This window comes from Mauremys reevesii, linkage group 2, assembly GCF_016161935.1.
Source record: "Mauremys reevesii isolate NIE-2019 linkage group 2, ASM1616193v1, whole genome shotgun sequence".
NCBI lineage: Eukaryota > Metazoa > Chordata > Testudines > Geoemydidae > Mauremys > Mauremys reevesii.
This window is the reverse complement of record NC_052624.1, coordinates 83995484-84007216: the sequence shown is the minus strand read 5'-3', so window position 1 is coordinate 84007216 and position 11733 is coordinate 83995484. Positions and strand designations below refer to the sequence as shown.

Here is an 11733-nt window from a genome sequence, read left to right as displayed (position 1 = left end):
GCAATAATAAATAATGTAATCAGATAATGACATTAGGCCAAGGACTGAATGGGCAGGAAACTGACCTAACTTCTAACCCCTAGTGGTGGTTGTCCTTCCAGGTTAGGTTTGAGACAGATTGGCAGGGCGATGTAGAGAAACCCCCTTCTATGTGTTTTCTGTGCATAACCAGAAGACTTCAAAGCTGTCAATCTAAAACCCTTTGCAAGGATTAAATTCACACACACCAGAGAGAGAGAGAATGCTGAGGGCATCCAGCACCGAAGTCTCCCTTGGAGATCACACAGAGAGACTCTTGAGCTTGAGCCATTTCTACTAGACTGTGAAAATAACTTTCTGAAGGTTCAACACAGTAGCAACGTAGTCTGCACTGCAGCTAGGTATCAGCGCCCTTTCATTTACTACACTGGGGGAGGGTGCAGAGGGAAGGCAGCGGCAGCCTCCGTTTGCAGTCTGCTCTCTCGATGGCTCTGCCTTTCTCCAGCAGGCTGGCGCGTTCCTGCCCAACCTCATATGTCCGGGGAGAGGGGCGGGGGATCTTAAGAAGCCGGAAAAAACCCATCCCCAAACAAGAATATGAAAAACAACATTTCTGAGCTCTGCTCAGTTCCAACAGCAACACAAACTATGTGCCGTTTATGTATTTCACGAAATGGCTCTTGGTACAACTGTCAGTCCCTTTCGGTCTGCATCCATTCCTTCCTTTTAGTCTTATTCGGGTACGTGTTAGGGTGCGGGAGAACAGGGACCGAGGAGTGCCGACAGTAAGGGACACAGAGTGCTGACAGAAGCTGCAATCTTCCCACACAAAGCTCTGTCAGTGGACTTCATTCCTGAGCGGCCCTAGCCCGTTAGTCTGGGCCCTGCAGAGCGGGCTGATGTACTTATCTTGATCTGCAGCCCTCGGCCCCAGCCTCCTCTCCAGCCCTGGGATTCCACACCGCTCAGCCAATGCACCTGGCTCCTGGCCTGCACTAGCCGCTCTGCTCTGCCCTTTCCGTCCTGGGTTCCCACACAATTTAGTCAGTTCACCTCAGCCTGACCTGCAGCATCCCTCCTGCTAGTCCAGCCCTGGGAATCCACACCGCTCAGCCCATGCACTCAGCCCTGACGACAGCACCCCTTGCTATCCCGGATCTGGACCTCGCCTGGGCTGAGACTGCCAAACAACGTGGCGATGAGTATGTGGTGCAGACCACACAATCTCCATACATTTGAACCCAGATCTCCAGAGATGAAAGCCCCCTCCGTGAACTCACCACTCGCAGCACCACCCGCTATCTAACTCCCCCTTTTCAGGCAGGGGTTTCGCCTGCTTGATGCTTGCAGCTTCCCCCTTTCAATCTCCCTCTGGGCTTTTACATTTCTTCCACTCTGACCCATTAGATATTTACTGACAGCGCAATGTGACTTTTAACACCGGTTCTCCATGTGCACTGCCCTGCAGAATTGGGCCAGATAAAACCGCTCCCCAAACCCAGCTGGCTGGACATTTTCCTCTCCCTCTATTCTCTCACTGTAGCAGCCAAGCGAAGGATTCCTCTTTCTTTCTCTCTTTCTTTTTCCATCCCTCCCTCCGTTAGTGCAAGCCCAAGACGCAAGATCCTGCCGAGGGAAAGTGCTCGTTGAAATCATCACCACCAGCGATCCTGCGCCTGAGGCTCAGAGGAAATAAAACCCCTTTATAGCCAACCTCCTGCGGCTGACGACTTAATAGCATGGCAATGGCTCCAGGCTCTAAGAGATTCACACTCACCTTTGTCCAGTACATGGGGTCTGTCTGTTTTCTTCTCCAGATCGTCTCTGTTGAGGCTGATGGTGAGTTCAATGCAGTTCGGGCTGAGTTATTATTAGTGGAATCAGATTTGTATGTTGTTATTGCAAAAAACAAAAATTAAAAAATAAATAAACTTAAATATACGCCCCATTCCGGGTTAAGGAACGCCTGATTCGGAGTTTTTTCAAACTCTATAAATATCCTGGGGTTAAACAGAGAAAAGAATTAAGATCTCATAAGGCTGAGATTATGTTATTAGAACAAAAATATGTGACTGGGAACTTGTCCGGGGAAATAATAATAAAAAGGCAGGGTAAGAAGAAGAATTAGTTAAATTTTAGAGAGCTTCTCCCACAATCAGTAATGTCTCCCCAAATACCGAACCTGACATCTCCTCAGTACAGGTCCCTCTGGTTTTTAAGCATCAGGTACCTGAAAAACAGGAAGACAAAAGTCAAAGACTTTTTCCTGTAACATCTTCTCGCCGGTACTACACACGCTCAAGACATTTGCCAACGTTACTGCATGAGCGTAAATTTCTTCATTTCACTGCGAGGTAATTCCAATGGAACATGAATTCGGCTGAAAGCACCAGCTACTAGCTACCATGAAATGATCCTTTTTGCTCTTTGACAATAATTTGAATGAACTGTATGCTTTTCCTTCCTAGAAGCCTGTACAGTTTTAACGATTTCACCTTAATTAATGGTGATCAAACTGCCTTAACAAGAACATGATTTATTTAAAAAACAACAGTCTGTTTTCCTGGGAGAGAGTAGTGCTGAATGGCCACGCTTGTTTCTTCATGCTCACAATCCGGGTAGACAGAGTTATGCCTGATTTCATTTTTTTAAGTACACTAACCTCATTCCATTGATGTTTGCTATGTGATTACAGAGGATGGTAAGACAAACATTATTGAATAACAAAAATGTTTTCATTTTGCTCCGAGAATATTTCATCTCAGTTTTTTGTCTTTGATTTTCATTTAATAATTGAAATAAGAGACGGAAGAGAAAACGGAGACAAACTTTCCTTGCATGTGTATGTTTATTGCATGCTGTGTATAATAAAGGTTTATGCAGCAGAATTCGCTGTCATGAATTTGGTGACAATGAAATTAAGTTAAGAAGGAAGAAGAAGGAAAGGTCACATCCTTGGAAGCCCTGCAACTTGCAAAACTGCAATTCCAGTTTTAGTGAAGGATCCTCATATAGCAAAACTGCTTTGTGGGGAGAAAAAAATACTTCACTATATTTGGAAACAGGGACACAGAGAAAGGAATAATTATTTTGCTTGGTTAGGAAAGCTTTTCCTTAAGTATCAGTGGTAGCTATCCCAGAGACCTTACTGCGTGTCTGGAATGACTGGCTTCTGGTTCCATCCTAAACCGACCTCCTCTGAGATAGCCAAGAGAAAAGGTGGGTGAGATAATATCTTGTATTGGACCAACTTTTGCTGGTGAGAGAGAAACAAGCTTTGGAGCTTTTACACAGAGAGGAAAAAATGTTGTTGAACAGTATTTCAGTGACCATTTTTAAAGGCTTACTTAAGGGAGTTCATAACATATTTTAATGGGCATTCAATAGTTTGTCACATTCATCTTACACATGAAATATACATAGATATGGTAAAATAATTAAGAATTACAGGAAAGAAGACGTAAAGTACAATATAAGTGCAAAGCATTATTATAAAATGGTAAATAGTCTCCATTTTTATTTAAGCAGCAAAGAATCCTGTGGCACCTTATAGACTAACAGACGTTTTGCAGCATGAGCTTTCATGGGTGAATACCCACTTCGTCTTGCATCCGACGAAGTGGGTATTCACCCACGAAAGCTCATGCTGCAAAACGTCAGTTAGTCTATGAGGTGCCACAGGATTCTTTGCTGCTTTTACAGAACCAGACTAACACGGCTACCTCTCTGATTTTTATTTAACTTCTTCTAAACGACATTCTGGAAAACTTGTTGGTTCATTATTACCAAGCTATTCAATGTGTTTTCTTTATATCGTGATTTAAGCCAACTCCTGTAATGCTGAGAAATCACTTTATATGAAGTTATGTCACTATATAGAATTGCCAGGTTTAAACAGATCTGAGAGTATAAACCAGGAACAATATTTCCTTTCATAATAGATTCTGAACTGGCCTGAACAGGAAACCATCTTCTCATTTGTGAAAATTATAGATGAAAATTTAATTTTACAGACAATTTCTGCTCTGTAAGGTCTGGAGATGTTAGTGGTGAAATGACAAGGAACGATCTGGATAATATATATATATTTGTTACTTTTAACAAAAAATAACAATGTTTTGCAAACTCCTGAGGGGATTTAGAGTATACCTGTAAAAACCTCATGAAACCAAGCCTGGCCTCTATATAGGCAAACCTCAGAAACTGGTTACAATATATTTCCCTAAGGGAGACTCTGACTTTATTCTCTGACATGCAAATAATGACATAGTGTAGACAATATAACTAGAGATCATACAAACCTGGTGGAGGTGTAAAGCCTCAAGGATTATTTGATCTCTTTTGACTAATAGTTTGCCACAACACACATGGACGTGTCGTAGCTAGAATCCATGAAGATGTAGGTAGAAGCTAAAATAAAATATAGTTTAGAATTGCTATGTGACTTTTATAAGTTAAGGCTATGTCTACACTGGCAACTGAACAACAAAACTTTTGTCTTTCAGAGGTGTTAACCCCCCCGCCTTCCCACCCCCAGAAAGACAAAAAGTTTTGCTGATGACAAGCACCCAGTGTGAACAGCTCTTTGTTGGCAGAAGAGTGACAAACAGCTGCTACACTGTGTGTGCCTTTTAGCGACAAGGCTGTAGTGACACAGCCCTGTTGCTAAAAGCTGCGTACTGTAGACATAGCCTAAATGTGTCTGCTAATGGCACCTGGACTGAGGTCAGTCAGAGAGAAGCTTCCCTAAGACCCTGTTTCTCCTTTAATTTACACTGGTGTAAATCAGGAGTATTTTAACTCCATTAGAGTCAGTGGAGTTACTATAGAATAAAACAAGGGTAAGTAGAGAACTAAGCCCTAAGGCTGTTCATCCATGACAATCACATGTAGATTCCAGATTTGTACATGGAGGGAATGTAGAGTCACAAGGATTTACATGGATAGCTTAATTTAGTACAACTACCTGCACATCAAAATAAACTCTAACCCTCATCCTTGTAAAGATGGAGATTTTAGCTATTTCATTATGGTCATGACTGGCCTCAGCTATACCAGTGTAAATGTGGAGTAACTGGAGTTTGCATTTACACTGGGTTAAATGAATCAGGCCCTGTAAAAGAATTTAAACTTTTACTCTCTGTTTTACCTTTTTCACAGCTGCCAAAATGTCCATATATACCAACAGTAGTTTTCTATAGAACATTTGGTCAGATGAACAAAATGTAACAGTGTGACAGTAATTAATCAGTACAATTAATATAATATTGAAGTGAACACCAGTAGTTTACTTTTGGCAAAAGCTTGCAAAATTGCTCCAGCAAGAAGTAATTTTATTTTTTAGGTTTTGTGTTACATGCAAAACATTTTGCCTGCTCTACTAATTGGGTCAGTACATAGATTGCAAGTGGAAGAAATTCCAGGAATTCTGAATCCATAAAGTTAGACACAATTAGACACTGGCCTGAGCTACAAAATTCTGACCTCAAACCATATCTAATGTTTCTAAAATTAGGCTGTTGTGGTACTCAAATCTGGGGTTTTGGTTCATTTCTCAAATACAATCGAGAGTATTCTCGTCTCAATATGTGCTTACAAAACTGCCATTAATGTTCTCACACACACGCACACAGAGTGCAGGCTACACCCCCACTATTTCAAATGTGAGGTTTCTTCTTATGGAACTATCAGTAAACAAAAAAGTCAGAGGAACTAATGGGCAGATGGAAAACTGATACATTTAAAAGAATAAGGGAAAAGAAGCAACTTCCTGTACTGAAAATGGATTAAGAAAGCTGTGACAAAGGCAGCTCCCAGTTTCCTCCTGAGCACTTGGTTCCTGTTGCTTTTATCTATTTAGATGGAAGGGAAAATAATTTAAAAAAAGTGTAAAATAAAAAATATATATATTATACTGATTCTTTATGTTAGGGGTGTAAATCAAACCCAAGAGAATGAATGGGAATTTTTCTTTATCCTATTCTAGATGATTTGGTGGTCTCTTCTGGTCTCAAACTCTATGATTCTATTTTTGTTTTATTATTTCCAGGAATTTGTGCATGAGCAGCAGGTGCAAGCAATTCAGGTTTCCATTTACACAGCGTGGAAAATAAATTTGTCAGCTGCATCAATAAATAAGTAAAAATTCAGCCCTTACTATGGTAAAACAGAAGGTAAAACCGAATTTACCTGAGTAAGAAGTGCAGAGTTTGTCTCCCACTTTGCTGTTTCTCCGATTACGCAATATTTAAAGCAGTTTCAATTAAATAAGAAGCAATCATTCCTTTTAGATCCTTACAGGAATAAACTCTCCATTCATGAACAAGCACAGCTGATAATTGCAAAAATCTTGCTGTCTGTAATTGAACGCTCCACCCTTGCTATTACAGCCAAGGCCATTGCACTCTATAGCCATAGAAACAGCAATAAAATTGCTCTCTCACTACAAAATGGAATAATGACCCCCACAAAATGTACCTCTTCTCATTTCCAAATGGTCACCACCTCTGGTTTGATGTGACTCATCAGATTATATAACTTCAGGGGACCAACCTGCTGGCATCAGGTCCTGGGGTCAGCAGACTAGGTGGGCATTTTGGGGGAGTCAGTAGGTCTGTTTTGGATGTGCACAGACTGGGGGTGGGATTGGAGGAATCCATACCATTGGCCTACTGGTTTTTGGAGATTAAGCAGGAAAGGGGCTGTATTATTGTTCAATGGAACTGCTCCATGGTTGGGACCCCCCTATAAAAATGAGCTGCAAACAATTTTTGGAAAGCTAAGTTTATGGCTTTTCTTGCTTTGCTTTTCTCTAATGCATAAAGAAAGCCTGAAAAGTGTTGGTCAAAGAAACAGGATTTTTTATTGTTGATGAAGTTTTATTTTTGGTTTGCTTTTTATCTTAGAAATGTTAGGAATGTAAAGTCTGTTCTGGCCTTAAGTCATACCCAAAGGAGCTCAATCTATTTAGCTCACCAAAGAGAAGGTAAGGGAAATTTGATTACGTCTATAATCACTGGCAGAGGGAGAAGATGTCTGGAAGTAGAGAGCTCTTTAATCTATCAGACAAAGGCATAAAAAGGTTCAGTGGCTAGAAGTTAAAGTCAGCAAATTTCAAATGGAAATAAGGTACAGTGCATGTAAGGACCATTGAAACATATTACTAAGTAATAAGGTGTAAATTCTCCATTTCTTGGAGTCTTTGAAACAAGACTGGATGTCTTTCTAGCTGACATATTCTAGTTCAGCCACAAATTACTGGTCTGGACAGGAGTCACAATGTGAAATCTAAGGGCTTGGCTACACTTGTGAGTTACAGCGCATTAAAGGAGCCCCGGGCGCACTAGCTCACTCCCCGTCTACACTGGCAAGGCACGTAGAGCGCTCTGACTCCGCGGCTAGAGCACTCCTGGTAATCCACCTCACCGAGTAGAATAATGTTTGATGCGCCCCCGCTGGGGGAGCGCCCCAGCGTCAGTGTGAAAGAGATGTTGCATTACTGAGCTCTGATCAGCCTCCGGAAAGGTCCCATAATCCTCTTAAGTCAAGTGGCCACTCTTGTCATTGTTTTGGATATGCCCTTTGAAAGCTCCGTTTGACAGCCGGCCGCTTATCTGCCCCGAGACAAAACAACTACTACTGTGGAATGCTGTGTGTGAGAGAGAGAGGCGGGGGCGGGAAGGAGGAGGTCTGCTGCTGTCTGAACTTACAAGACAGCATGCTGACATGCTCTCAGCCCCCCCAAAACCCACTCTCTCTCCCCACACATACACACAACACACTCCCTGTCACACTCTGCTGGGATAGCTACCACAATGTACTGCTCTCTGTGGTCGTTGCAAGAGCTGATAATGTGGCCACGCCAGTGCACTGTCAGCTGTCAGTGTGGACAGACTACAGCGCTTTTTCTACTCTGCTCTACGAAGCGCTCTACATGTGCAAGTGCAGCCATGCCCTACACAGGAGGACAGATTAGATGATCATAATGGTCTCTTCTGGCCTTAAAATCAATATATCTCTGGATACTCTAAGGCATCTTGACTTCTATATATCAGAATGTATTTTTTTACTGTAAACTATTTGGGGCAGAAACTATCTTTACTTTTGCGTGTTACAGGGTGTTAAATATATTGTTCATGCTAATCAAATAATAAATAATAACTTTCATAAGAACATACATAAGAATGGCCATACTAGATCAGAACAATGGTCCATCTAGCCCAGTATCCTGTTTTCTGATAGTGGCCAGTGCCAAATGCTTCAGAGGGAATGAACAGGGCAATTTTGAGCGATCCTCCATCCCCTGTCATCCAGTCCCAGCTTCTGGCAAAGCTTTTCTTTTTCCAACAGATCAAAAGCTAAAAACAGAATAGTGTAATAATATCAGTACATTTAGAGGCTAAAAAAGCAATGCAGTGATTGTGAAAACCACTCACTGACCTTTGCTTTATAAGATGCAAACTGCAGCAAATTAATCAAGTGTAAGGGGACTGTTGCCCCCTTACTAACATTCAGTGGGGGTGTTTTGGTTTGCTAGCTCCCAGCACTAAAAGGGGAGGGGTCGATGGAAAATCGGGAACCTGAGACTGACAGTCCCCAGGAACAATGGTGAGAGGCCAATGCTCTAGGTCAGCCTGATTGACAGGGTGGGCAGGCTAATCACGGAGACAGAAGGCCAGGGTGGGTCCCCTCTTCCGTGTGAGCTGGAATTGCCTGGGTCAGACAGAGTGGGGCCGAGCTAAGGAGAGAGCAGGGGCCCAAGCTGAGCTGAAGAGCAGAGCTGTGCCAGATCCAGAGGGGCCAGAGCTGCAGCCACAGAGCCAGAGACACAGCCCAGGGAGAGTAGATCCTGTGCTGGGAGCAGAGCTGCAGCCATAGAGCCAGGTGTGGTGAGCAACTGGGGCCAGCCAAGGGGGGACTTGGGCAAAGGGCCCAGCGCAGAAAGACACCCCCAGCCAAGCGTCCTTGCAGGCCAGGCTGGGAGGGGGATCTTAACCTGATGGGGGGCTGGCACTGGGAAGAAGGGTCCCACCACCCAAAGCCCGGAGGTGTGTGGCCACCACCATTGCAAGTGTCTAACCCGCAGCATACCTGCAGCACAGCCAGGGCCTGCGAAGGAGGCCTGGGACCTACAAGGAACAGGCTGCAAAGTGCCTTGATGTCCAGAGACATTGTTTGTAATGTTCCCTGCCACAGAGCAGGGTGATGTGTTTTCCTTTAACTTTTCCCATTTTTTCTTATTCTTTTCTTTAAATTAATTGTTAAGTAAACAACTTGTATTTGCTTTAAATTGTATGGAATAATCAGTGGGTCAGGGAGGTGCCCAGTGCAGAGAGGGTACCCTGGAGTGGGGACACCCTAGCCCCTGTCCTAGGGGACAACAGCAGAGTTGGGGGTCGAGCCCCCCCAGGAATTCTGGGCCCAGCCTTGTTGGGGCTACGAGAACTCTGCCAGACAGGAGAGTGGAAGGGGAGTCCTCAAGGGCAGGGAGGCCTCTGGGTAAAGGAAGTGGGAGTGAAGACTCAGATCCTTTCGCTAGCCCACTTCACCGGGGTAGCGCAGAAGCCAGGAAAGTTCCCCGCAATAGCGGAACCATTCCCCTGCTTACACAAGCATCAAGAACACTACAGTACAATTGTCAAAAACAAAGGCCATTTAAAACACTTAATAATTTTGATACATACACTAGTGTTTTTGTGAACTGTGTTGTCTTATGCATTAGGACAGAGAAAACAAAAAATCTGCAGCAGAAATCAACATCATCTACAGTGGAATTTGTTATGTTTTACATATACAAAGAGAGACATACATCACAGACTCCAACAATACCTGCTATCAGGATAGCTGTGAAATTCTAAAGGTCCTGGACATAACACTTCTTATAAAATGCTCCCAACTATATCTAACTGGCTGCTCTTACTATAGAAAAACATTGCCTGTAAATGGAATGTCATTAAATATTAATGTCTTGCACTGTTTACTAAGGCTAGACTCCTATTGGCTTCAAGAAGTAATCTTGCCTGAGTACGAGAGCATTGAGCCCATTACTATTGATTAGTGATTGGAAGAAGAGACCCAGTTTTTTTCCCAAAACTTGAAATGAGCTTTCTGAGGTTAGAAAAAGGTTGGTTTATGTCTCTACTCTTCCTGGTTTCAGCTGGAACCTGAAGAAGAAATACCAAAATACTGCAAGAAAGACTAATCTCACAGTATTTCTGAACTTGCCAGAACCAAGAAGTGTATGAAATCTCTTGAGAAAGTCTCACAAGAATTCCAGATCAATTTCTAGGCCAAAGAGGCATGACTAGTTTGAACAGGCTAAAAATAAGCATGCAAAATTTAGGGAGGGATTCTGTCTCCACACTAGTCCCCCTGGCCAGCCCTGGTGTGGGAGCATGGTGGGACAGAGATCAGGTGTGAGGAAGCATGTTAGGGGTAAGAGAGACGGGGGGAATAGCACCAAAGCGTTAAGAGGAGTTCTGAGCTGCTCTGAGTGCACAGAACGCCCGGTGGCTGGCTAACTGATGCCAGGGCCATGGCATAAAGCCACCTTTGCCTCCCCAGCCCATGGGCTATGCATTTTTTGTTGTATCTCCAGGAGGCTATCTAAAGCAGACTGAACCTGGGAACCTCCTGAGGTTATCAATTCAAAAGGATTAACTCCATCTATCTAGTACTTCTATCACAATATGTTAAGCTCTCAGCCCTAATGTCAGTATACGTGCCCCCAGATCATTAATATTTTCCTCATTTACATTTTGTGTGCTTATGAATTTGCCCCTGATAAAAGTGAAGGGCTCATAAGCAGTTACTACACTGGTGTAAAAATCCCCAGTGTAGATAAGCCTTTTCAGCCAGCAACCTGAAAATAAAAATTTTATTAATTATGTGTTATTATTACTCTAGTGCCCAGTGGCCAGAGCCCCATGGTGCTAGGTACTGTATAAACACATAACAAAAAGGCAGGCCATGCCTCAAAGAACTTGCAATTTCAATAGGCGAAGATGTACTTGAAATTCTATTCATATGTATTTTGCAAGCCCTCCATTAGAAATGTTTCCAGGCCAAATACTGTCTTGGGGTATGTGCACAAAACATGCACTGATTTACGAGCTTCAACTTTGTACAAGAGGGCTGAATTTGACCAAAAGCTAATTTTACAATTCTGATTACTCATTTCAGTTATCAAATGATGAGGCTCCCAAGAATGCCCACCTATAAATAAAATTATACGTTAATAGCCCCAAAAACTTCTGTAACACCATTATAAGATGTGGAATTCAAAAACAGTATTGTAGTTTTGATTTATATAAGGGAACTTACCAAGTAGGTGTACTAGTATATTTTTCCTTTCATTCCCCAAAACACTGCTCTAATGTGACACTACTGAGAATGATGTAGACACACTGGAAATGCCAACTGTCTTGCAAGTCAAATACCAGAGGATTAAAGCTTATTTGTTTTATTTTATTTTAAATGAGAAAACAAATAAAACTGAGACCACATGTTACAAACTAGGCAGATAGCCATAATGTTCTTGAAAACTTTAGAAAAAGTATATAGGTCAATCTGGTATCCAGGTCAGTCTTGTTTATTTGTACCCCATCTAACCAAAACTTCCTAATAACTTTCCCCAACACAATGGATCAGTCTCATGTTCCCCTAAAATCTATTTAGCCAAATATTTTGGACATCCACAAAACCTTTCAGACAGGTAGGACTGTACTATATTTAAAAACAAACAAACAAACAAAA

General features: G+C 42.5%; 1 protein-coding gene across 1 annotated transcript in view; it reads left to right on the top strand.

The window, feature by feature from the left end:
* The first annotated feature begins 1724 nt into the window (after positions 1-1724).
* Positions 1725-11733, top strand: part of SUSD5 (sushi domain containing 5) — a 67350-nt gene continuing 57341 nt past the window's right edge. Inside the window, exon 1 of the mRNA XM_039526043.1 lies at positions 1725-1818. Coding sequence (XP_039381977.1) covers positions 1725-1818 — 94 coding nt within the window. The remainder of the gene's footprint in view (positions 1819-11733) is intronic.